Genomic DNA, 24,155 nt, shown 5'->3' on the forward strand with positions numbered 1-24,155 from the left:
GGAGCTCTGGTAGCATAGTGCCTAAGGCACTTGACTGCTAACCAGAAGGCTGGTGGTTCAAACCCACCAGCCACTCCTTGGAAGGAAGGTTGGACAGTCTACTTCTGTAGTGATACTACCTCGGAAACCCAAGGAGGGGTTGCTATGAGTCAGGGCCGACTTGACAGCACATGACAACAACAACAGTATAAAACTAAAAAACCAAACTCACTGCCATCAAGTCAATTCTGACTCATAGTGACACCCTTTGGGTTTCCGAGGGACGAAATCTTTACGGAAGAACATTGCCCAGTCTTCCTTCTGCAGGGTGGCTGGTGGGTTTGAACCACCAACCTCCTGGTTAGCAGTCAAATGCCTTAGACACTACATCACCAGAATTCCTTATATTCTAATATACATAGGTATATATAAATTTTCTATTTTAAAACAATCTTAGATTTATAGAAAAATTGGAAAACTACTAGAGAAATTTTCCACATACCTGGTGTCTTAGTTTTATAGAGCTATTCTGACAGAAATACAGGTGGGTGGCTTTAATGAACAGAAATTTATTTTCTCACAGTTCAGGAGGCTAAAATATGAATTCAGGGCACTGGTGCTAGGGAAAGGCCTCCTCTCTCTATCGGTTCTGGGGGAAGATCCTTGTCTGTTTTCGGCTTCTGTTTATTGACTCCTTAGTAATCTTCGTGTGGCATGGCACCTGACTTCCTTCATCTGCCTATCTTTGCTTCCTGGCCTAATCTACTCTTTTACATCACGGAAGTGATTGATCTAAAACACACTCTACACTGATATGCTTTCATTAACATAACAAAGGAAATCCTATTCCCAACTGGGATTACATCTACTAGTATAGGGGTTGGGAGCTCTGGTGGCATAGTGCCTAAGGCATTTGACTGCTAACCAGAAGGCTGGTAGTTCAAACCCATGAGCTACTCCTTGGAAGGAAGATTGGACAATCTACTTCTGTAGAGATACTGCCTCAGAAACCTAAGGAGGGGTCGCTGTGAGTCAAATCAACTCCATGGCAGTGAGTTTGGTTTTTGGATAGTATAGGGGTTAGGATTTACAGCACATTTTTTGGGGGAAGAATTCAATCCATAACACCCGGCAACCAGTTTTCTCTATCATTCCCATCTTATATTAATATGGTAGATTTGTTAAAATTAATGAACCGATATTGATAATTATTACTTACTAAAGTTCATATTGTCCCTTTTTGGTTTCAGGATCTCATCCAGGATAACATGTTATATTTAGTAGTCATGTCTCCTTAGGCTACTCTTGACATTGACCAGTTCTCAGACTTTCCTTATTTCTGATGACCTTGACAGTTTTGAGGAGTACTGGAAGCATTTGTCTGCTAAACAAAAAGGTCTGTGATTTGAATCCACCAGCTGTTCCACAGGAGGAAGATGGGGCAGTCTGCTTCTATAAATATATATAGCCTTGGAAACCCAACGGGGGTCGCTATGAGTCAAAATCCACTCTGGATCATCAGTTTGGTTTCTGATGTACACATATTTTGTACTTTATAGCATCAATTGAGATTGGTCTGATGTTTTTATATCTCATGTTTAGACTAGGTTATGGATTTGAGGAAAGAAAACCACAGTGGTAAAGTACCATCACAAAATGCTGAGGGCACATAATGGCAACATGACTTATCACTATTGTTGCTTTATTCACCCAAATGAGGTAGTGTTGGTCAGTTTCTTTACTGTAAAGTTACTCTTTTACCCTCTTTCCACACTGCACTCTTTGGAAGGCATTCACTAGGCACAGCCCACACTTGAGGAGGGAAGAGTTATGCTCCATCTCCTTGAATACTGAGTATCTTCATGAATTATTTAAAACTCTTATGCATGGGAGATTTTTTTATTTTCTTTCGTTTATCTGATGGGTCCCAAAAAAGTCTTTGGCTTTCAGTTTGTTTACCTTTTTCTTGTTGTAAGGATATAGCAACAACATACAAGCTCTTTATATGTGTGAACTGAAACTTGGAGAGCTTCTATTATATTTTTATTTGCATAGTCTTGGTAAATTGTTTAAAAACAAGTATAAGGCATTAGAAGGTTGGGAAAAGAAGGCATTTTCATTTAGAGATAAGGAAGTTAATGCATCATGATGCTACATGAGTTGTACAAGGTAATATTTACGTTTAACATAAAGCACATTATATTATTTGTCTGTTTCTTATTATTTTTTTCTGATTTTTATATATAAGACCTTCATTTTAGAAAGAAGGTTGCTATTTTTTTTTTCTGCCTATAAAATGTGCATGCACATGCAAAGTATAAGCTGTCTTTGGTATATTAAACTCAGTCATACTTTCCAGGTGTTTGTTTTGTACCAAGAGAGAGACTTGTTAAAATGCTTACAGAAAGTAGATTGAAATTGCCTTGGGTGTTGGGGAGGGAAACACTGAGATCAGAGCTCTAGCTGTTGGCATATTTTTGCAAATGCAAAAGTAAATAAATGTTTAAAGAACCTTTAAAAAGAAGAAGAAGAAATACAAGTCTTGCAGGATATACAAATCCTGATTACCTAAGAAAATAAATTTAAATTTCTATCATTAAGCAAATATATTAAATAGCCACTTTCTGTATGTGCTCAATAAGTACAATTTAAGGAAGAGTAAAAAATGGTGAGAAAAAAAACCACATAAATGGTCTTCACCTAGTAGAACTGAACTAGTAAACCCATCTGAAAATCATATCTACCATTTGCTGAACTCTTACTATGTGTTAGGTACCCAGCTAAGTGTTTTCTATATATCATCTCCCTTAATCCTTGCAACAAAATCAAACCCACTGACATTAAGTGGATTCCAACTCATAGCCACCATAGAGATAAGTGTAGAACTGCCCAAAAGGTTAACAAGGCTGTAACTCTTTGCAGAGCAGCTGATGGGTTCCAACAGCCAAACTTCTGAATAGTAGTTGAGCTCTTAACCACTGTGCCACCAGGGTTCCTAATCCTTTCAACAGCCCAACACTTATAGTACCTGCAATTTAAAGAATTTTGTTGCCATTTCTAAAGTCTGTCCTGAGTCCTTTTCTTTCTCACTGTACATATTCTCCCTGGGAGAACTCATCCACTTTAGGACCTCAATCATTAGGCCCTGATAGGTTCCAAACATACATCTCAAGTCCATCTTTCTCCCTCCAGCTTCCTAGACTCATATGGTACTGCTGCCTACTAGCTGCCTCTGCTTATTGCACACAAACAAAAACCCACTGCTGTTGAGTCTGTTACTACTCAAAGCAACCCTGTAGGACAGAGTGGAACTGCTCCATAGGATATCCAAAGCTGTAAAGCTTCACAAAAGCAGACTCCTTCAACTTTCTCCAGCACAGGAGCTAGTGGATTCGAACTGCTGACCTTTTGGTTAGCAGCCCAATTCTTTAACCAGACAACCACAAGAGCTAACTTATTCTGCAGGCACCTCTAATTTCAGCATGTCAAAAAGAGCACTCTTTTTTTGTTTTACTTTTAATCGTGATTTGGGTGAAAGTTTACAGAGCAAATTCATTTTCCATACAGCAGCTCATATACACTTTGTCTCATGATATTGACTGAAATTTCTCACAATGTAACAGCTCCCCTCCCACCTCCTCCCCATAGTTACCCCTTCCCTGTGTCCTTCCTGCCCCCATGCACTCCTGCCCCCCCCAGCTGTCTCCCTGTGCATACACAGTGCCCTTCTATTCTCCCATGATTGAGCTCTCCAAGGAGTGTATCTACCTAATGTAAATGTTCAGCTCATATGCCTGTCTTTCGTTTGGCTGGAAGCCACAGGAGTGGGTTCAATTCCAGACCCAAAGCTCAGCTAGGGGTCATAGCAAAAGGAGCACTTTTTACTTCACACTGTGCTTATCTCCTCATGTTCTCTTTCGTAATGAAGGAAGGTATTATCCATGTGGCTGCTCAATCCTGGAAAGTAGGTGTTGTCCTTGACTACTTAATCCTTCCCTCTCACCTACCACTTCCAACTGATCACCAATTCCTGTTCAGTCTATTTCCCAAACAGATTATAAATCTGTCCACCTCTCTCTGTTCTCACTGTCACCACCGAAACTCACCCCCCATTGGTTCTTGCCTGGATTATTGCAGTGCCTTCTTAATAGATCCTCTCTTCTAGCAGGTTGCTGACCACTCCATTCTACTTCCTACAGCCACAGAAAACTTCCTAAAAGTCCATCTTATTCTATTACTGCCTTGTAAAAACTACCAGTGGTTCCTCAGTTCTCTTAGGGTAAAATCCAAATGCTTTACCATGACTTTTAAGTTTTTTATGATGTTGCCTCTCAGTGTCTAATCCACTTGCCTCTCTTCCTTTCCCCTCTAAGCACACATCTGACTAGGCATACTGATTTTTTATTTCAGTTCCCAAATTAATATCTTCTCTTGCCTCCTTACTTTGTAGTTGGCAATCTCTCTGTCTGGAATAGTCTCTTTGAAGATATTCCTCCATTAACCTCTATTTTTCATTTGTGTCTCAGCTAAAATACTGCTTCTTCTGGGATGCCTTCCCTTTGCCCTTACTGGGTTAGTTTTTCTTTCTATGTGCTCCTATTCCCAGATTTCACCTACAATTGCCCTTCTCACTATACCTGGCTGCTCATTGCCTATATCCTCTATCATAATAGTAAGATCCATAAGGGCTTGTCTACCTGTATTCTCAGTGCAAAGTGCAATGTTTGGCACATACTAAGATATTGATAAATATTTAATGAAAGAATGGATGAAAGTGCCGTACTAGCAAGTGAAAAATCCATGTCAAAAGTCAAGTTCTTCTAGGTTCTAAGACTGCTCTCAAAGCAAATGCATTCTGTTGTCTTCATCTCAAAAAATTAATAGAATTTGGGATAGAAAGCCAGAAAAACTTTAAATAGAGCAGAAAGGGGCCAGTGATGCTCAGGACAAACTCAGGGGAAGCATCAATTCTAATAGAAAAAAACCTGTGTCTTTAGGTGGTAAAGGTTAAGGTTTATTACCATAGGATATCAGACCTTACAAGATTTAGCTATCTTGTGAGCCAAGTATAAATCAAGGCTTAGCTGTGTTGTTCCATTAAAAAAAAAAAAAAAAAAAAAGATTGTCCTTTCTTCTTTTGATGGGTACCTAGGTTGTTTCCATCTTTTGCTTTTGTAAATAATGCTGCGATGAACATGGGTGTGCATATATCTGTCCTTGTCCTGGCTCTCACTTCTTTAGGATATATACCTAATAATGGGATTGTTGTTAAATAGTGTTTCTAATTCTAACTTTTTAAGGAATTACCATACTGCCTTGTAAAAGCTACCAGGGCAAATCAAGCTGAACTGGCATAACATTCTACACAAAAACATTGTTCTACATCCTACTTTGGTGAGTAGCAACTGGGATCTTAAAAGCTTGCAAATGGCCACAGTTGTGTCATTTGACAGTCCCACCAGCAGTGTATGAGAGTCCCAATCTCTCCACATCCTCACCAGCATTTGTTATTTTCTGTCTTGTTGAACTTGGTGAGACAAGATGGTATCTCATTGTTATTTTGATTTGCATCTCTCTAATGGCTAATGATAGTGAACATTTCTTCATGTGTTTGTGGGCCACCTGAATATCCTCTTTGGTGAAATGTCTATTCACATCTTCTGCCAATTTTTTAATCGAATTGTTTATCTTTTTGATGTTGAGGTGTTGGGGTTTTCTATAAATTTTAGAGATAAGTCCCTTGTCAGATATGTCATTGCTGAATATTTTTTCCCAATCTATAGGTTCTCTTTTGACTCTTTTGGAGAAGTCTTTGGAAGCACATGAAAATTTAATTTTTAGAGAGTCCTATTTATCTAGTTTATCTTCTGCTGTGTGTATATTTTGGGTTATGCTTGGCAGTCTATTTCTGCCATAAATTAGGGCCCTTCAATTTGCTCCTATTTTTTCCTTGAGGAACTTTATAGTTTTATGTTTCACATTTAAGTCTGATCCATCTGGAGTTAGTTTTTGTATATGGTGTAAGGTATGGATCTTGTTTCATCTTTCTGAAAATGGATATCCACTTTTGCCAACACCATTTGTTAAAGAGACTATCTCTTCTGCATTAAATGGGTTTCAGCCCTTTGTCAAAAAGAAGAATGGATAACTAAACTGTGGTACATACACACAAAGGAGTACTATGAAGAACACTAAAGAATAATGTAGAATCTACAAACACCCGATAACATGGATGAACTTGGAGGACATTATACTGAATGAAATAAGTCAATCACAAAAGGACAAATATTGTATTAGTTCATTATTGTAAAAAGTCAAGGAAAGGTTTATATATGGAATGAAACTTTCTTTGTTGGTTACCAGGGGTGGGAGGGGAGGAGAGGGAACACTGCTAGATAGGTATTGATTTGAGTGAAGGGAAGGGCAATGTACCAAATGTGAGTGATCAACATAGTGGCATTGAGGAAGAGGAAGAGATAGAGAAGTACCTGGGAGGTACAGACAACAAAGATGAAACCTTTTGCATGTACAGTACTGTGTTGTCAGTGATGGGAAGCATTAATCTACGGGTGGATAGATGGGTGGACAGGCTGAATGACCAGGTATGTCTAGGCAGTGGGGAGTGTGCCCATGACCATGTATAGGGTTGGCAGATGATCTTTCTACAAGCATATTTGTATGCACTGTAAGAAGGTCTAGGTGTATAGTAGAGTTGATAAGGGCCAAGACTGTGGTGATTTCTTGGCCACAGCCAGCTAGCCAGAGGGAGCGAATAGTTGGACCTGTGGGCTCAGGACCATAGTCGCAGGCCACATGAAGCTGAATTGGCATAACATACTACACAAAAACATTGTTCTACATCCTACTTTGGTGAGTAGTGACTGGGATCTTAAAAGTTTGCAAATGACCATCTAGATGCAATGATGGGTCTCTCCTCATCCAGAGAAAAGAAGAATGAAGAAAACCAAAGATGCATGGAAACAATTAGTCCAAGGGACTGGTAGACCATGCTATCCTGAGCCTATATGACCATGAGACTAGAACTGGATGGTGCCCGCTACCACTGTCAACCACTTGGAGGGGAATTGCAGCAAGAGATCCTGGGTAGATTGGGAGAAAAATGTGGAACAAAACTCAAAAATTAAAAAAAAAAAAAAAAAAAAGTAAGTTTGCTGGTGTGATAGAACTTGGCGAGACCCATGAGACTATGGGTCCTAGCTACTCTTCATGTCTGGAATTGAGCTCACTTCTGTGGGTTCCAGCCAGATAATAGACAGGCATATGGGCTGAACATTTACATCAGCTAGATACAGTACATGGAGTGATCAATCATGGGAGAACAGAAAGGCAGTGTTTATACTGGGAGATAGCTGGGGGGGGGGCAGTGGGAGTGCTTGGGAGGGAAGGACACAGGGAAGAGGTAACTATGGGGAGGAAGTAGGAAGAGAGCTGTTACATTGTGGGGAATTGCAGTCAATGTCATGAAACAAAATGCATATGAACAAAATGAATTTGTTCTGTAAACTTTCACCCAAATCACAATAAAATAAAAAAAAAAAACAGGAAAATTTAAGTTAAAGTATTTTTAATAAAACATTTGCAATTGCTTTATTAATGCAGAATCACCCTAGCAGGGATACTTTTTCTCCCTTTCCTTTAAAAAAAATGGAATGCTTTTATTTAACACTAAGGTACTAGTCTAGAAATATTCTAGTAACTTTTTGCATTTGCTACTGTAAAATTGTGGCAGCCTGTAGAGAAAACTTTCAGGAGTCCTGCATGTGGTAAAAACAATCTTTCAAAACACACTTTCCATCCTTGCCCTTCCAGCCAGCAGGACTGTAATTCAATGCCTCCTTTCCTTTTTCTATTTTTTTCCCCATTATGAGGTTTTTTGTTGTTTTTTAAATGGCCTCTAGCCCCAGAGCAATCATCAACACACTTGTTAGTCAATGCTTTTATTTGACAGTAGGTACATTATTGTTTGAAATTATTTACTTATAGAAATTATAAAGCAGTATTACAGAGGCCAGCCCTATCTAAATGGTGTATAGGCAAGAGACATTCTCTGCTACCCTGATTGAGCTCACCTGAAAACCATTATATGTTCACCAAGGGAAAGATTTGCACCCTGAATATGTGTTTATTACCTTCATTACAGGTCACAGTGATAGTGTTGGAAATTGTGGATGGGTTTTCTTTTTTCTTTAAAAATAAAAAATGATGAAAATCTCTCTCTTTCTCTGTTTGACCTAGACCTAGACCTGGTCTGTGTCCATCTCCCCAACCTGGCAATATATTTTTCATCAAAGCAGAGAGATGCACAGTAGAAATACTCTACTAAATCTAATCTAGGATATACTTTTCCCATTAATGGGAAATGGAATCATAAGGTTACATGGGACTAAACTTAAAAACAGTCATTTGAAGCATGGCACTAAAGTAACCCACACAAAAACAGAAATGCAAAATTAGATAATTGATGAGCCCAGTGATTTAAACTTTGTTTTGTAAAAGGTTGTTATGGGGTTGGAAATGCTGAACTAGGCTGCTTCAGAGGAGCTCTAGGGGTCAGAAACTTATTCTGTGCTTCATCAGATTTGGATTTGCTACAACCTCGAAGGCTATATCTGCCAGTTAACTATTGGCAATATTAATTGGAAGACTGGCTTAGTGTACCTATTATATTAAAAAGCAAAATGAAATAAAATTTTAAAACTCTCAGGGGTCATTATATTTGCATTTTGCAGTAAGCATTTTTGAAAATGTTACAGATTTTAATGGCTTATCTGAAATATTAAGTAAGTTATTGATTAGGCCTATCACATAATTTATAGTAATACTTCTCAAGCATTCATATAAGAAGAAATTAAACAAGTTGTTAAAAATCTATATTTTTTACCTGCCTCCCCCACCACGTCCTCTGAGATTCTGACTCTCTGGTTGTTGTGTGCCATCAACTCGATTTCAACTCACTGTGACCCCATGTGACTGAGTGGAACTGTCCCCACAGGGTTTTCTAGGCTGTAATCTTCCCAGAAGCAGATCTCCAGATTCTACTCCCGTGGAGCCACTGGGTGTTTGAGCTGCCAAACCTACTGCCAAGTTTGGGTTGGCAGCTGAGTGCTTAACTGGTGCACCACCAGAGTTCCTTGAGTCTCTGGTAAGGCCCAGGAATCTACTTTTTTGCAAGATTCCAGGTGGTCTGTTGGCTATCTGATTTTTTTAAAAGTGGTCTAAATGAGCCTTGAAGAATCAGTCTACTCAAGGACAATCTCAACTTCATTTGTTGGTAGAAAAAGAATATAGGGATTTTGTGAACTGGTAAAGTTCCTTCCTCCTTTAGACCGCTTTCCCCATTGTAAAGGAGATGATCATATCCACCAAGTACAGTCATTGGACGGCTCACCTGAGATCACTGGCAATCCAGCTGCTTGCACAGTGAGGGTGCTTTGCTTTCCCTCCTGGCTACTCACCCCTCCAGATTTGGTGGTTTATATCTTGGACAAAACTTTTACTTTTGCCTGTTGATAATGTGTTTCTTCCATCTATGTTTATCCAGATTATACCTCCTATTCAAAGCCTGCTACTAAAACAACTCATACTCCAGATGAAAGGAATCTCTTACTGTCCAAACCCCCATACATTTCAAGCTATACCTCTTACTGCATTTATTGTACTCCACTGGGTACAAGTATAGCTGACGTCGGACTGGACAGTGTTTTGGTCTGTTGTACATAGGGTCGCTATGAATCAGAGCCAACTCTATGGCACCTAACAACAACAACTGGGCTCTGACTCATAGCGATCCTATATACAACAGAACAAAACACTGCCTGGTCCTGTGCCTGCCTCACAATCCTTGCTATGCTTGAGTCTATCACTGCAGCCACAGTATCAATCCATCTCATTGAGGGGCTTCCCCTACATCGTTGACCCTCTACTTTACCAATTATGATATCCTTCTGCAGAGACTGGTCCCTTCTGACAACAGGATGAAAGTAGGTGAGATGAAGTCTGGCCATTCTTGCTGCTTCATTCAGCTGTGCTTCTTCCACCGCAGATTTGTTTGCTCTTCCGGCAGTCCATGGTATTTTCGGTGTTCCCAACCAACACCACAATTCAAAGGCATCACTTTTTCTTAGGTCTTCCTTATTCATTGTCTAGCTTTCACATGCATGAGGTGATCAAAACTACCTTGGCCTGAATTAGGCACCCCTTAATCTTCAAAGTGATATCTTTGCTCTTTAGCACTTTGAAGAGATCTCTTGCAATAGATTTGACCAATGCAATGCATGGTTTCTTAATTGCTGCTTCCATGGGTGTTGATTGTGGATCCAAGTAAAATGAAATCCATGATAACGTCGATCTTTTCTCCATTTGTCATGATGTTGCTTACTGGTCTAGCTCATCAATATATATTTACTAAACCTCTAGTATTTCTCCTTCAGTCTGCTAGGTCCTGGATGTTTGGCACCATGAACACATTGACTCTGTGTTGAGCTCTTTTTTTGGTTGTGTGAATAACTTTTTGGTATAACCAGTGCTCGTCAAATGCTTTGTCCAGTGAATAAATGAACACCTTAGGGTCTACAACCATAAAGATTTATATTTCTTTAGAGAATATACATCTGCATTCAATGTACTACAAAAATACTGTTTTCTTTTTGGCACTTGTTCTTTCTTTTTGGATATATGTGGATGCATGCACAGATACACATGCACAAGCATCTGGACAAGGTTTTTAAATTGAAAGACCAATGTACAAAGTTGAAATGACTTGCTTCTCTTCTGTTTTCTCTTACCATTTCAGATGATGGGAAATTGTCCTTTGAGGAATTCAAAGCATATTTTGCAGATGGTGTGCTGAGTGGAGAAGAACTACATGAGCTCTTCCATACCATCGATACACATAATACCAAGTAGGAACTTTTTTATCATTTAATTCTGTAAGTGAGGTAGAGAGAGAGCCAAGAGAGCACATATGATTGCTATGCCTGAAGGAGAAAGGAAAGAAAGATACAGAGTGCACATTTTGTAGTACTTAGCTATATTTCATTCTGAGATACCTCCTTCTCTAATTATTGAAATGTTCTGTGAAACTGAATTCTGAATTGGAAAACAGTGATCTGTAGGGATTTATCTTAAAGCAGTTTTAGACTGTGTCTTTCTGCAGAATGTAAAACAAAAGCATAGATTATAAAAAATTCAAATTGGTAAGAACGTAGAGTATTGACGTGTTAGGTTTCAAATGGATTTGCTTTATTTAAAAATTGTCTTTAGGCCATTCTTTTATTAGCAGAATTAAATAGTAAATTACAGCAGAAATCTGGACAATTCAGATGTGTTGAACTCCAAATCACTATACCTGAAGGAAACAAATAATGCAGAAGGACACAGATTTTTACTCCAAATAATCAGTGTATACAGCAATCCATTTATTCTACTTAGTTTACCTATGTAGATCTATCTTTTGCATTACTGTAGCATTTACAATGATTCTATATTCTCATATGCTTAAAAATATAAAATAATGAGATATTTAGAATATAGAACTGAAACATGCTGCTTGAGTTGGGTAATTGAACCAAATCATTATTTGGGATAGTTGTAATTACAGAAACTAGGATGTGAAAGCACCATTGTAACCATGCCTTAAGTCCCATCTGTGAGTCTGTTGCTCAGTGCAGTTGCTATCTTGCTTTTACACAGAGTGTTACAATGTTCCAGGCAGTGAGTCATCATGCCAGGTAAATGGTCTTGGGCTACATTGATGCAGACATTTTGTTAAGGCAAATAAGTAAGAAAAAGTAAAAGATTAAGTTTACTGAGGTAGTTAAATATTTTGAAAACAATCAGTTTGTAAGCTTTTTAATCTTCAATTGGAGTTTCAAATTCCCTTTGAAATGGCTAAAATTTTTGTGTTGTCAGAAAGAGTATTGCAGGTAATTCAATCAGAAGTTCCATTCTGTTCAGCAAATATAGCATAATATCAAGTTAGTAGTAGGTATTGGTGATATAACATAGAACCTGCTTACAGTTAAGTGGAAAAATAGAGTACTCAATGATAAGTTCAATACAGTATCATATATACTGTGGTTGGGATTTGCACACAACATTCTGGAATCACAAGGGAAGGGATCTTTACTCAATTTGATGTGTTCAGGAAATGTTCCCAGGATGTGTGGCCAGGAGCAGAGTCTTTATGGGAGAATAGAAAGGGAGAGAATATTCCTATAAGAAGGAACAGTATTAGAAAAAGCCTGGAGGTATATATAGTGTGCCATGAGTGATTGAGAGTGGCAAACATTTTCATGTGACCGAAGTGTCAGCTGTACAGCAGGGATAGGGAAGATGAAACTGGAGAGGAAAGAATGGGCTAGACAAGAAGGAATTTGCGTTCTGAAATGTCAAAAGTGCCTCAACTTTACCCTATATGCCAGTGAGAGCTACTAAAGAACTTAAGGCAGGAAATGACAGCTTTGTAGGTCATTGTGGCACCTAGAAAAACAGTATGTTTTCTGATCACTATGCTTGTTCTTGTTCAGTGCCATCAAGTCAGTTCCTACTCATTGCCACCCTCTGTACAACAGAATGAGACACTGCCTGGTCCTACGCCATCTTTACAGTCATTGCTTTGCTTGAGAATATTGTTGCAGCCTCTGTGTCAATCAATCTTATTAAGACTATTCCATTTTTTTGCAGACCCCCTACTTTGTCAAACATGATATCCTTTCCAAGAACTGGTCCTTTCCAAGAACGTGACCAAAGTATGAGAGACAGTCTGGCCACTCTTGCTTCTAAGGAGCATTCCAGCTATACTTTTTCCAAGACAGATTTGTTTGCTCTTCTGAGAGTCCATGGTATATTCAACACTGTTGACCAACATCACAATGCAAATGCACTGATTCTTCTTTGATCGTCCGTATCCATTGCCCAGCTCTCACATCCATATGAGGCTTTGGAAATACCGTGGCTTGGGTCAGGTCCACCTTAGTCTTCAAAGTGACATCTTTACTCTTTAACACTTCAAAGTCTTTTGCAGCAGATTTGCCCAGTGCAATACGTCATTTGATTTCCTGACTGCTGTTTCCACGGGCATTGATTGTGAATCCAAATTGAATGAAATCCTTGACAACTTCAATCTTTTCTCCATTTATTGTGATATTGTTTATTGATCCAGTTGTGAGGATTTTTGTTTTCTTTATGTTGAAGTGTAATCCATACTGCAGACTATAGTCTTTGATCTTCCACAGTTAGTGCTTCAAGTCCTCTTCACTTGCAGCAAGCAAGGGTATGGTATCTGCAGATCACAAGTTGTTAATGAGTCTTCCTCCAATCCTGATGCTGTGTTCTTTTTCATATAGTCCAGTTTCTTGAATTATTTGCTCAGCATACAGATTGAATAAGTATGGTGAAAGATACAACCCTGACACACACACCCTTCCTGATTTTAAACATGCACTATACCCTTGTTCTGTTCAAACAACTGCCTCTTGGTCTTTGTACCAGTTCCTCATGAGCACAATTAAGTGTTCTGGAATTCCTATTCTTCACAATGTTATCCATAATTTGTTATGACCCACACAATCAAAAGCACTTGCATAATGAATAAAAGATATGTAAACATCTTTCTGGTATTCTTTGCTTTCAGTCCAAATCCTTCTGACATCAACAATGATATCCCTTGTTTCTACATCCTCTTCTAAAACCTGCTTGAATTTTTGGTAGTTCCATTTGCTATTCAACTTAATTTAACACTAAATGTAGAAATTTCTTAATTATATTCATAACATTTCTGTCCAAAATAATAATAATAATAAAGATATCAATGGTCCATGGATTAACAGAGATTAATCCAATCATTGGGACAGAAAATTTCAAGCTATATTTCAAAGAGGTGATAACTTTTACTTTTATATGATCCAAACTTTAATAGTTTTAGTGGTTGTAGTTTATATGCCAATTATTTTTCTCCTTCCACACACCTTCTAAGAATATCTGCTTTTCTCCCAAATCCTGCCACAGCCCAACATCCCCAATCTTTTTGGTTCAATCGCAGGCAGAAACTTCATTATAGGAGCCAATCCACAGATTGGACTAAGCCTGTCTGACTCACTGTCTTCTGTTAACAGTCCACCACAGAGTCAGAGTCCATAGGCATGTACTGGTGAAACCTCTATAACTGCTTGTTCCTCCTGAAACCTGGCAGTTCAACCTCATCTTTGATTCCATTAAAAAAAAAAAGTTGCCACTCAGTTGGTTCCAACTTACGACGACCCACTCTGTGTCAAAGGAAGACATGCTCCATGGGGTTTTCAATGGCTGATTTTTTGGAAGTAGATTGCCTTTGTTCCAAGATACCTCTGGTGGATTAGCTAAACTTTTTGGTTAACAGCCATTTTAGTTACCCAATCCTGCTATAACAGAAATACCACAAGTGGATAGCTTTGACAAACAGAAATTTATTCCCTCATAGTTTAGGAGACTAGAAGTGAATTCAAGGCACCAGGTCCAGGGAAAAGCTTTCTCTCCGTCAGCTCTGGAAGAAGGTCTTTGTCTCCTTTTAACGTCTGTGGGTCCAGCATTCCTTGGAGATCTATATGTGTCTTGGCATCAGTTTTCCTCTGGGTTTGGGGGATTCTCAGCACGGAGACCCTAGGTCCAAAGGACATTTTTTGCTCTCAATTCTTCCTCCTTCTCTGCTCACTTCTCACTACTTTCTCCCTTCTCTCTCCTTTTATCATCCGGGAGAAATTCCCCTTATGTCAGATCAGGGCTGTGACTTGATAAGGGTATTGCATACCACCCAAATCCCCCTACAAGTGATTGGCTGGTCACATCATGGAGGATAATTACCTCATTACATAATTGCCAAACCTCTGAGAAGCATGGCCCATCCAAGTTGATGCATATTTGGGGAGTGGAGGCAGGCTGTTGAATTGTACATACAGCAGCCAAGTATGTTAACCTTTTACACCACCCAGGGAATACTTCATGAAGTAAGTATCTGATTAACACAACATTTTATTGAGCTTATTTGAGATTGTTTCTTGCAATAGTGTGTTCTAACATAGTATTAACTCAGTTCATCCCTGCCATTCTTGAAATGCAAGTCTTTTTGCTATAAACATTATACTTTACTATGTTGAAAAGTGACATATCCACTTTGAAAATATTTGGAGAAAAAAAGGAAATACTGAAAACATATCTTACTAGTTAAATTTTCCCCTTTTGCCTCATGAACAATATTCTTAAAATATCATGCTCAATCATAAGAAGCAAATATCACTTGGAAATTTAATTACAGCCTGTGCCTATACTACAGCATAATTAAGATGACTTTAAATATAAAAATTAACTAAAGTATTCCTTGTGAAATGACAGAAAAATTCAGAGAAACCAACAGACTTCCAGAAGTAATATTTTACAGGCAGCTTTTAAATGAACAAACTGTAACTGCAGAGCTGTGCAATGATTAAAAAAAGTTTTGAGATAAAATTATCTCTGTCTATCCATCCATACATCCATCCATCCATGCATCCATCCATTGATCAATCTATCTGTCTGGCTGGCTGGCTATCTGTCTGTCTATGTATCTGAGGAAACTCAGTAGCATAGTGTTAAACACTCAGCTTCTAAATGAAAGGTCAGTGGTTCAAACCCACCAGCTGCTTTGTGGGAGAAAGATATGGCAGTCTGCTTCTATAAAGATTACAGCCTTGGAAAGCCTATGGGGTAGTTCTACTCTTTCCTGCAGGGTGGCTATAAGTCGGTATCTACTTGACAGCAATATTTTTTTTTTTCTGTTTCTTTAATCTAATCATCTGTCTATCTATCCATCTATCTGCCTATCTATCTATCTGTCTATCCGAACCCCTCCATGCACATTTAGTTAGAAGTCTTAATTTTCAAAACCAATTCTCTTGTTTTTCCTTTCATTTTATTAACTCATTTCTTTATTCTTTCATTTAAAAAAAATGATATGTTCATTTGTTTCCTGCTGAGAAATTATCTGAAGAGGACTTCACTGAAGTTTTTACTGTACCCTGGAGTCACTCATATCTTTACATTCAGATGCCTTCTAATGGATGCAAATAAACTCTAACAAATAAACAAATCCCAAACCTATCCAATCTCATAAGAATTTACACATGTGAGACAGTGCAAGATTTTTGTTATAAATATTACCAAAGTTGGATCTATTTCAGGTCTGAATCAGAGAAAATGTTTTTAATTTATTTCTAACCTAAACCATCAACCACATTTCCCTGCATGTCAAGGAAGGGGTCTAAAGAAGTATGATCACCCTTCATAGCAAGGCATGAGGTTAAAGTCAAAACTCAGTAGAACTCATTCTAATGAAAATTCTGAGTCATCTTCCTTGTTGGATACCACATTATAATCCTATACAGCCTGAAGGGATCATTCAGAGAAATGTCTATGGAAGTGAAAAGAACCCTGAGTGAAAGTACAAGCCATTTAAAGTCATTGAAGCCCAACTTTCCATAGCCTTTTTTTCCTTTTTATCTTTTCTGATTATATTTGGAAAGTTTTCATATAGTCTTCTTCAGTAGAATAATTGATTGAGTGTGGAACAAAGGACGGGCCTATTTCTGTGTTTGGGACTTGGGGTATGTGATGTGGCAAATCAGAAGGTCAGAGTAGGAGTTTTATTTATTTATTTGCAACAGAACAAAATATTGTCAAAAAACCTTAACACTCTAAAGCTTGAAGAGAAGTGCGCACAATCTAATACAAAAAAAAAAAAAAAAACCTCACTGCCGTGAAGTCGGCCCCGACTCATAGCGACCCCTCCTGGGTTTGCAAGGTGGTATCACTTAGGAAGTAGATTGCCCCACCTCCTTCCAAGGGGTGGCTGGGGGACTCAATCTACTAAGCCTGCATATTCTGAAGAATGTCCTGTGCACCTTACTAAGACTTCCATGGCTGCATAGATTCCTGTCAAGCCTCATTTTAACTGCTTCTTTCTGGGTCAAATATGCCTAATCTTCCTTTTTCATTTGTGCCATCAGTATCTCAACCATGTTAGCTAATCTTATTGCATCTCTTCCTGCTGCAGTAAAACTTTCTGAATACATTTTTTTTTTTTCTCTCTCTCTCTCAAATTTGGAAATGTTAATATTCAAAAAAGAATACAGGTCATAACTAGGTACAAATGAGATCCATTGCTAATGTGTCTTTAAATCTAATTTGTAGGTAAATTGGAAGAGGTGCATATGGTTTTTATTTACCCTTACGGCACTATGGTTAAACCATTGGGCTGCTAACCAAAAGGTTGCCAGCTCAAACTCACCACCTGCTTTGCAGAAGAAAGATGAGGCAGTTTGCTTCCATAAAAGTTTTATAGGCTGGGAAACCCTATGGGTTCCAAAGCCTTTTAATTGATATAAAAGCTGCGTGTGCAGCAAGTGAAGGTGATTGTGATGAATTTGTTTAGAGCAGGGCTTCTTTCAATGGTTTTAAAGTGAGGGCATATTTACATAACATTAAAGGACAGGTAGAAGTTGTCCATAGTCTGAAGTTGTCCATAGTTTGTAACCTGGGAACTGCCTGTACTTAAATCCCTCAAAAATTTAACTTTGAAAAAAATATACATTAGCAAAAGCTAAATATACAGCTTTGTTAGCTCACAAGTTGGGATGACCACATCAGTTACAGAACAGGAATAGACAGAAGAAAGGTCAAAGAGATAGTTCCGTGGTTTATTGAAACTTGTCTGCATTTTGCAGTCAGAGGAAAACATTAAAAGTTATCATAAATCCTTGCACTGTTAATCACAGCACACAAAAAACCCAAACCCTTTGTTCTCAAGATGATTTCAATTCATGGTGACCTATGGGTATAGAGTAGAACCACATCTCAGAGTTTTCAAGGCTGTTACTTCTGTGGAGATACCGTCTCAGAAACCCGAGGAGGGGTCACTATGAGTCAGGATCAACTCAACAGCAGTGAGTTTGGTTGTTGAGCTTTTACTTTTCAGAAGCAAATTGCCAGACCTTTCTTCCAAGGCTCCCCTGGGTGGGTTCAAACTGCCAACGTTTCAGTTAATAGCCAAGCACTTAACCCTTTGTGCTACCCAAGAACTTCTTAACCACACAGCACAGCCAAGGGGAAAGATTTCTCTGGAGACAACAGATAGTTCTGCCCATATACTGCACTTTGTAGTCTCAGATTGTCAGGCTAGACCAAAATGATAGACAAGATGGAAGTTTTGTTCCCAGGTCACAGTGTGAACATACAGAAAAGAGTCTCAGAGCCCTTAGATAGGGGCCAGTGACTAAAGTTGGATGGGTCACGTCGAGCTAGCATTTCCTATTACAGACTTATGCAATTTTGGGACACGGAGCACTGGGACTTCACGCCAGTCCTTGTTAAATCACTGAAGCACAACCAAAGTGACAGGAATATCACCACCCACTAAACAGTGTGGCCCATCTTCAGCAGCTCTAAAAGTTTAATAGCTTTTTCTTAAACTGAAGTGAAATTTGTCTCTCCAGTCGTCCACTTATTTTTCTTAGTTGTGCTCCTTAGGGCTATGCAGAATCAGAATATGTATTTATCCATATGACTAGTCTTTCTAATATCTGAAGACAGTTCTTATGCACCAGCAATGAGCTAAAGTTCAATCATAATTGGAGAGTAATGACATCAACAGGTTTGTTCCAGATGGAAGAATTCTGATCCTTCTGGAACTGGAAAACTTGCTCATACTCTACATGCATGACAATGAAATTCTAAGGCTTGATGAATTGGTTGATGAAGCCATTTTTCCCTGCAGTTTTCATCACACTGCCTAAGCAGACACATTTTGTAGGCAGTAGTAAAGAAGAGGAGCCCTGGCGGCACAGTGATTAAAATGCTGGACTGCTAACCAAAAGGTCAATGTTTCGAAGCAACCACCTGTTCTGCAGGGGGGAGAAAGATGTGTAAATCTGCTTCTGGAGAGATTTACAGCCTTGGAAACCTTATGGAGCAGTTCTCTATGAGTTGGAATTGACTGGATAGCAGTGGGTGGTGGTGGGTAGGTAAAGAGGGGAGTCCCTGGATGATGCAGTTAAGACACTTGACAGCTATCTGAAAGATTGGAGGCTTGAGTCCACCTACAGTGCCTTGGAAAAGAGGGCTGCTGATCTCCTTCTGAAAAATTAGCCATTGGAAACTCTACAGAGTACAGTTCTACTCTGACACACATGGGTTTGCCATGAGTTGGAACTGACTTGGCAACAACTGGTAAGAAGGCAAAATCAATATGCACGAAAAAAAGCAGGGGCTCATTCTAAAGAGCATGTAGCTCAGCCTGGACTGCATTGTAACCTAGGAAGTTTATTGCAATTGCAATAGTGGACCAGTGGGATCACTCTCTCTATTAAAATATCCTATGCTATGTTCAGCTAGGAGTAAAGACTTAAATAGCAGCAACAAGACTAATGTACCTGCACATATAGGGTGAACATTTCCATCAGGTAGATACACTGCTTGGAGTGATCTTTGTGGGAGAACAAAAGGGCAGTTTGCACAGGAAGACAGCTGGGGGCTGTTGGCAGGAGTACATGGGAGGGAAAGACACAGGGAAGAAGTAACTACAGAGAGGAAGTGGGAAGAGAGCTGTTACATGGTAGGGAATTGCAGTCAGTGTCAAATGCCTATGAACTGCTGCATGGAAAATGAATTTGCTCTGTAAACTTTCACCCAACTCACAATAATTTTTTTTTTTTTTTTTAAAGACTTAACCAAAAAACCAAACTCATTGCCGCAGTCAGATCCATCTCATAGCGACCCCTCCTTGGGTTTCCGAGGCGGTATCACCATGGAAGTAGATTGCCCAACCTTCCTTCCGAGGAGTGGCTGGTGGGTTTGAACCGCCAGCCTTCTGGTTAGCTGTTAAACGCCTTAGGCACTTCGCCACCAGAGCTCCTTAAAAAAAAGACTTAAGTGTCTGCAAAATAAGGCATGCAACAACCCCAGGTACTAGGCTAGACAATCATAGCATGACTGAGAGAAATACGCAGGCAAGAAATCAGAAAAGAGAGTTGGGGTGGCTATATGTCATGAGAAAATTGAAGTCCAGAGAATATCAGGCTAAAATGGAATGGACAGATTGGATATGGCAAAGTTGGGGTTCAGCAATACATATCAGGCAAAGGGTGCTGGCAAAAGTACTATGCATTTATAATGGAGGGAATTTCAAGAGGAGTTTTTTCAGGTGACATGGAAATGGTTTTTCTTAATTATAATTTCTGAAAAATTTTGGTTGTAATTTTCTGTGACAAAGAGTGTAATCAAGCCATAATCTGTGTGAAGGCAGATAGAATTTCATTTTTAAAGGAACTATTTAGTTCCTAAAGGAAATGTTTAATTTCTAGAAGAATAGGAAAATGAATTTATGAATGACTGTGTGCCAGGCACCTATTGGTAGCATCTAATTCATCTTCACAAAAACCAAGTCAGAAAGTATTATTCTTATTCATATCCTGTACTGAAGGGCTCTAAGATACAGAAGGCTAAGTAACTTGCCCAAAGTTACACACATAGCATGTGTTAGGGACTGGGATTGTTCCCAGTATGCCTGAAACACTAAACTCAAACTCTTTTCATTCTGCTATGTCATTTGATTAAATTTTCATATTTTTAACTATTTATTTTGCACATTGCATATTTCAAGGCCAGTATTTAAGATCACTTTCAGGTATTTTATACCTGATGAAAAGATGGTTGATTCTTTCCAGCAGTAGAATATATTTGGATGAACAATATAGTTGAAGTAATTGCTTTAATTGCTGCCTTTATCTCTCCCCTTTTTATATCCATCATGCCGGATTTTTACAGTGTGGGAGTTGCTGCACTCTAGAAATGTTATTCTTTATTCTGTGGGCATTATTCCATTCTCTGCACAGTTTCCCTCTCTTTATCCTCCCTTTATATCTGGCATCCACCTTCTACTTTTGAGCTTCAGTCCCTTTCCCTTCCTCTATTCCATAACTTTGCATTTTCCTTATTTGCTCTGTTCTTCAGAGTGCCCACGCGGCTTTACTGTTTCCTTTAATCATTTGGATGAAAGGCCTGTGCTTTCAAACTTTTTACGCATCTTCTTATTTTTTTAAATCTTATCTGGGGAATTACTTTCTGGTTGTCATCTATTCCTCTCAATAAAAAGCCTGAATTCTCTTTTAATCTTAATTGAACTCTCTCTTCTCATCAGCCATGATACAGTTGCCGGTAGTTAAATAAAACTGATTACTGCTCAAAATAAAAATGATCTATTTAGGAATGTCAGTGAATTATTTATTCACATAGCTGCAGTGTTCTTTCTTACCTCAACAATATCCACCAAAGGAGCTCTGGTGGCATAGTGGTTAAAGCATTCAGCTGCTAACCAAAAGGTTGGTAGTTTGAATCCACCAGTGGCTCCACAGGAGACAGATGAGGCAGTTTGCTTCCTTAAAGATTAGCTGCCTTGGAAACCCTATGGGACAGTTGTACTCTATCCTGTAAGGTCCTAAGAGTCAGGGTTGACTCAATGGCAGGAGGCTCTTTTTTGTTCATGACATCAATTCAGTAAAATTGTAACCCTAATATTTTTAGAGTACATGGCACTCCCTTCTTGGATAGTTTTCTCTCTCTCGTTGTTATACCCAATGCACCAACCAATTCTTCCTTTTATTTTCTGCCTGATACATTAGGAATCCAGCTAGTTCTCTTCACCTTCACCACCACTACCCAAGTGCACGCTTTCCCTCTTTTACAACTCCATTGTTCTCAAGAATGGTTGGATTGGTGGAACAGTTATAACAATTGTTCTTCTCTAAGACTTCTCAAGATCTCAGAATTCTTGAGGTCAACGACCTGAAAGTCACTGCTTACTTTTTCAGGGAATCTTTTTCAAGAACAATTTCTCCCAGAATAAAAATTATATAAATAGCACATGCTTATTGTGATACCACTGCTCATCTGTCAGTTTGTCCTACTGTGGTGGCTTGTATGTTGCTGTGATGCTGGAGGCTATGCCTATGCAGGTATTTCAAATGCCTGCAGGGTCACACATGCTGGACAGGTTTCAGCAGAGATGTGAGCAAATAATCCAAGAAACTGGACTATATGAAGAAGAACGCTGCATCTGGATTGGAGGAAGACACATTAATAACCTGTGATATGCAGATGACACAAACTTGCTTGCTAAAAGTGATGATGACTTGAAGCATTTACTGAAGAAGATTAAAGACTATAGCCTGCAATATTGATTACATCTCAACAAAAAGAAAACTAAAATCCTCACAACTGGACCAATAAGCAGTATCACAATAAATGGAGAAAAGAATGAAGTTGTCAAAAGTTTCATATTGCTTCGTTCCACAATCAACACCAATGGAAGCAGCAGTCAAGAAATCAGATGACATATTGCACTGGGCAAATCTGCTGCAAAAGACCTCTTTAAAGTGCTGAAGAGCAAAGATGTCTCTTTGAAGACTAAGGTGCACCTAACCCAAGCCATTGTGTTTTCAGTTGCCTCATATGCATGTGAAAGCTGGACAATGAATAAGGAAGACAAAAGAAGAGTTGATGCTGGTTTTGCTGAAAAGTACTGAAAGTACCATGGACTGCCAAAAGAACTAACAAATCTGTCCTGGAAGAAGTGCAGCTAGAATGCTCCTTGGAAGTGAGAATGGCCAGACTTCGCCTCACCTACTTTGGTCATGTTGTCAGAAGGGACCATTCCCTGGAGAAGGATTTCGTGCTTGGTAAAGTGGAGGGTCAGCGAAAAAGGGGAAGACCCTCAAGGAGATGGATTGACACAGTGGCTGCCACAATGCGCTCAGGTACAGCAAGGATTGTGAGGCTGGTGCAGGACCAGGCGCTGTTTCGTTCTGTTGTACATGGGGTCACTGTGAGTTGGAGACAACTCGACGGCACCTAACAGCAACAACCTATTGTGATAAGAATTGAAATAATATATAAAGTCATATGAATGAACATAAAATATATTCATAAAATACCTGAAAACATTTAATTACTATACTTCTAATATATACATTCTGTTTTAATCACAGAGAGCTCTTTGGCTTGTTTGTTTTCTTTGCTTCAACTGTCCACCTCATCCCTCTTCTCATAACAAATCTTAAACTCCTAATTTGTCATCATCTGTATTTTTTTCCATATAATTCCATGCTTATATAATCATGCAAGCCTTTCTTTCCTAACCTCTTTATAGGTTATTTTTCCATTAAGTGTTCTCATTATAGCATGTCTCCCTTCTCCATAGCACTTATATCAGTTAACATTTTATATTTGTCATGTGTTTATGTGATTAATGTTCCCCTCCATAGTCTGAAGGAGTCCCTGAATGGCACAAATGGCTAAGTGCTTACCAGCAGAAAGGGTGGTGGTTCAAACCCACCCTGAAGCACCTGGGAAGGTAAGCCTGATTCAAAATCCTATGGAATAGTTGTCACCCTGCAACTCATGGATCCCCATGAATTGAAATGGGCTTGACAGCAACTAGCAGCAACCCCTGGTCTGAACTTCAGAGGCCATCACTGTTTTGTTTCCCCTTGATCCAAAGGGCCCAGGATGGTGTCTAGCACATATTGCAAGCTCCATAACTATTTGAGGAAAGAAGAAATAAATTTCTACTTCCCCATCTCTCTTCATGCCATAATTTTTACCTAAACAGCATTGCCCCTCCCCTTTGCCTAGCAAAGTCAAAGTCTGCCCACACCAAGAAAGTGTTAAAATGTGGAAAGAACTCAGCAATTTGCCAGGCTTTGGCTTAAATCTCTCCACTAGCTAGCTATGAGGGCTTCAGATGGCAAGGTCTCTTTATTGAACTTTAATTTGATGGGTGGCAAAATGAAGCCAATGTGAAAACTCATTTTGGAAAGTTTAGAAGTAATAGAAAAAATTATGCCTCAGGCCACAAAATAATGATATTTATTAAGATGTATTCACTAACCTTTCTTTCTTGGATTGTCTTCTTTCTCCAAATTCTTATAATTACAGTTTATGATTTCCTAAAATACCGTTTCATTAAATAAAATCTTTTGTTACTTTTTGCTGATTTTTTCATTAGCATGTTAATATAATCTCCAAATATAAATTGTAAACTCCTCTGAGTCAACTACTGAGTCACTACTTCCAGCAATTGCTGTAATACATTC

At 38.8% G+C, this 24,155-nt stretch overlaps 1 protein-coding gene across 1 annotated transcript in view; it reads left to right on the forward strand.

Moving 5' to 3' along the window:
* NECAB1 (N-terminal EF-hand calcium binding protein 1) overlaps positions 1-24,155 on the forward strand; it is a 245,033-nt gene that overhangs the window by 37,816 nt on the left and 183,062 nt on the right. The window contains exon 3 of the mRNA XM_007948743.2: positions 10,793-10,901. Within this exon, the coding sequence (XP_007946934.1) occupies positions 10,793-10,901 (109 nt within the window). The remainder of the gene's footprint in view (positions 1-10,792; positions 10,902-24,155) is intronic.

Source organism: Orycteropus afer, unplaced genomic scaffold, assembly GCF_000298275.1.
Source record: "Orycteropus afer afer isolate SDZICR_OR568_19922 unplaced genomic scaffold, OryAfe1.0 scaffold00222, whole genome shotgun sequence".
NCBI lineage: Eukaryota > Metazoa > Chordata > Mammalia > Tubulidentata > Orycteropodidae > Orycteropus > Orycteropus afer.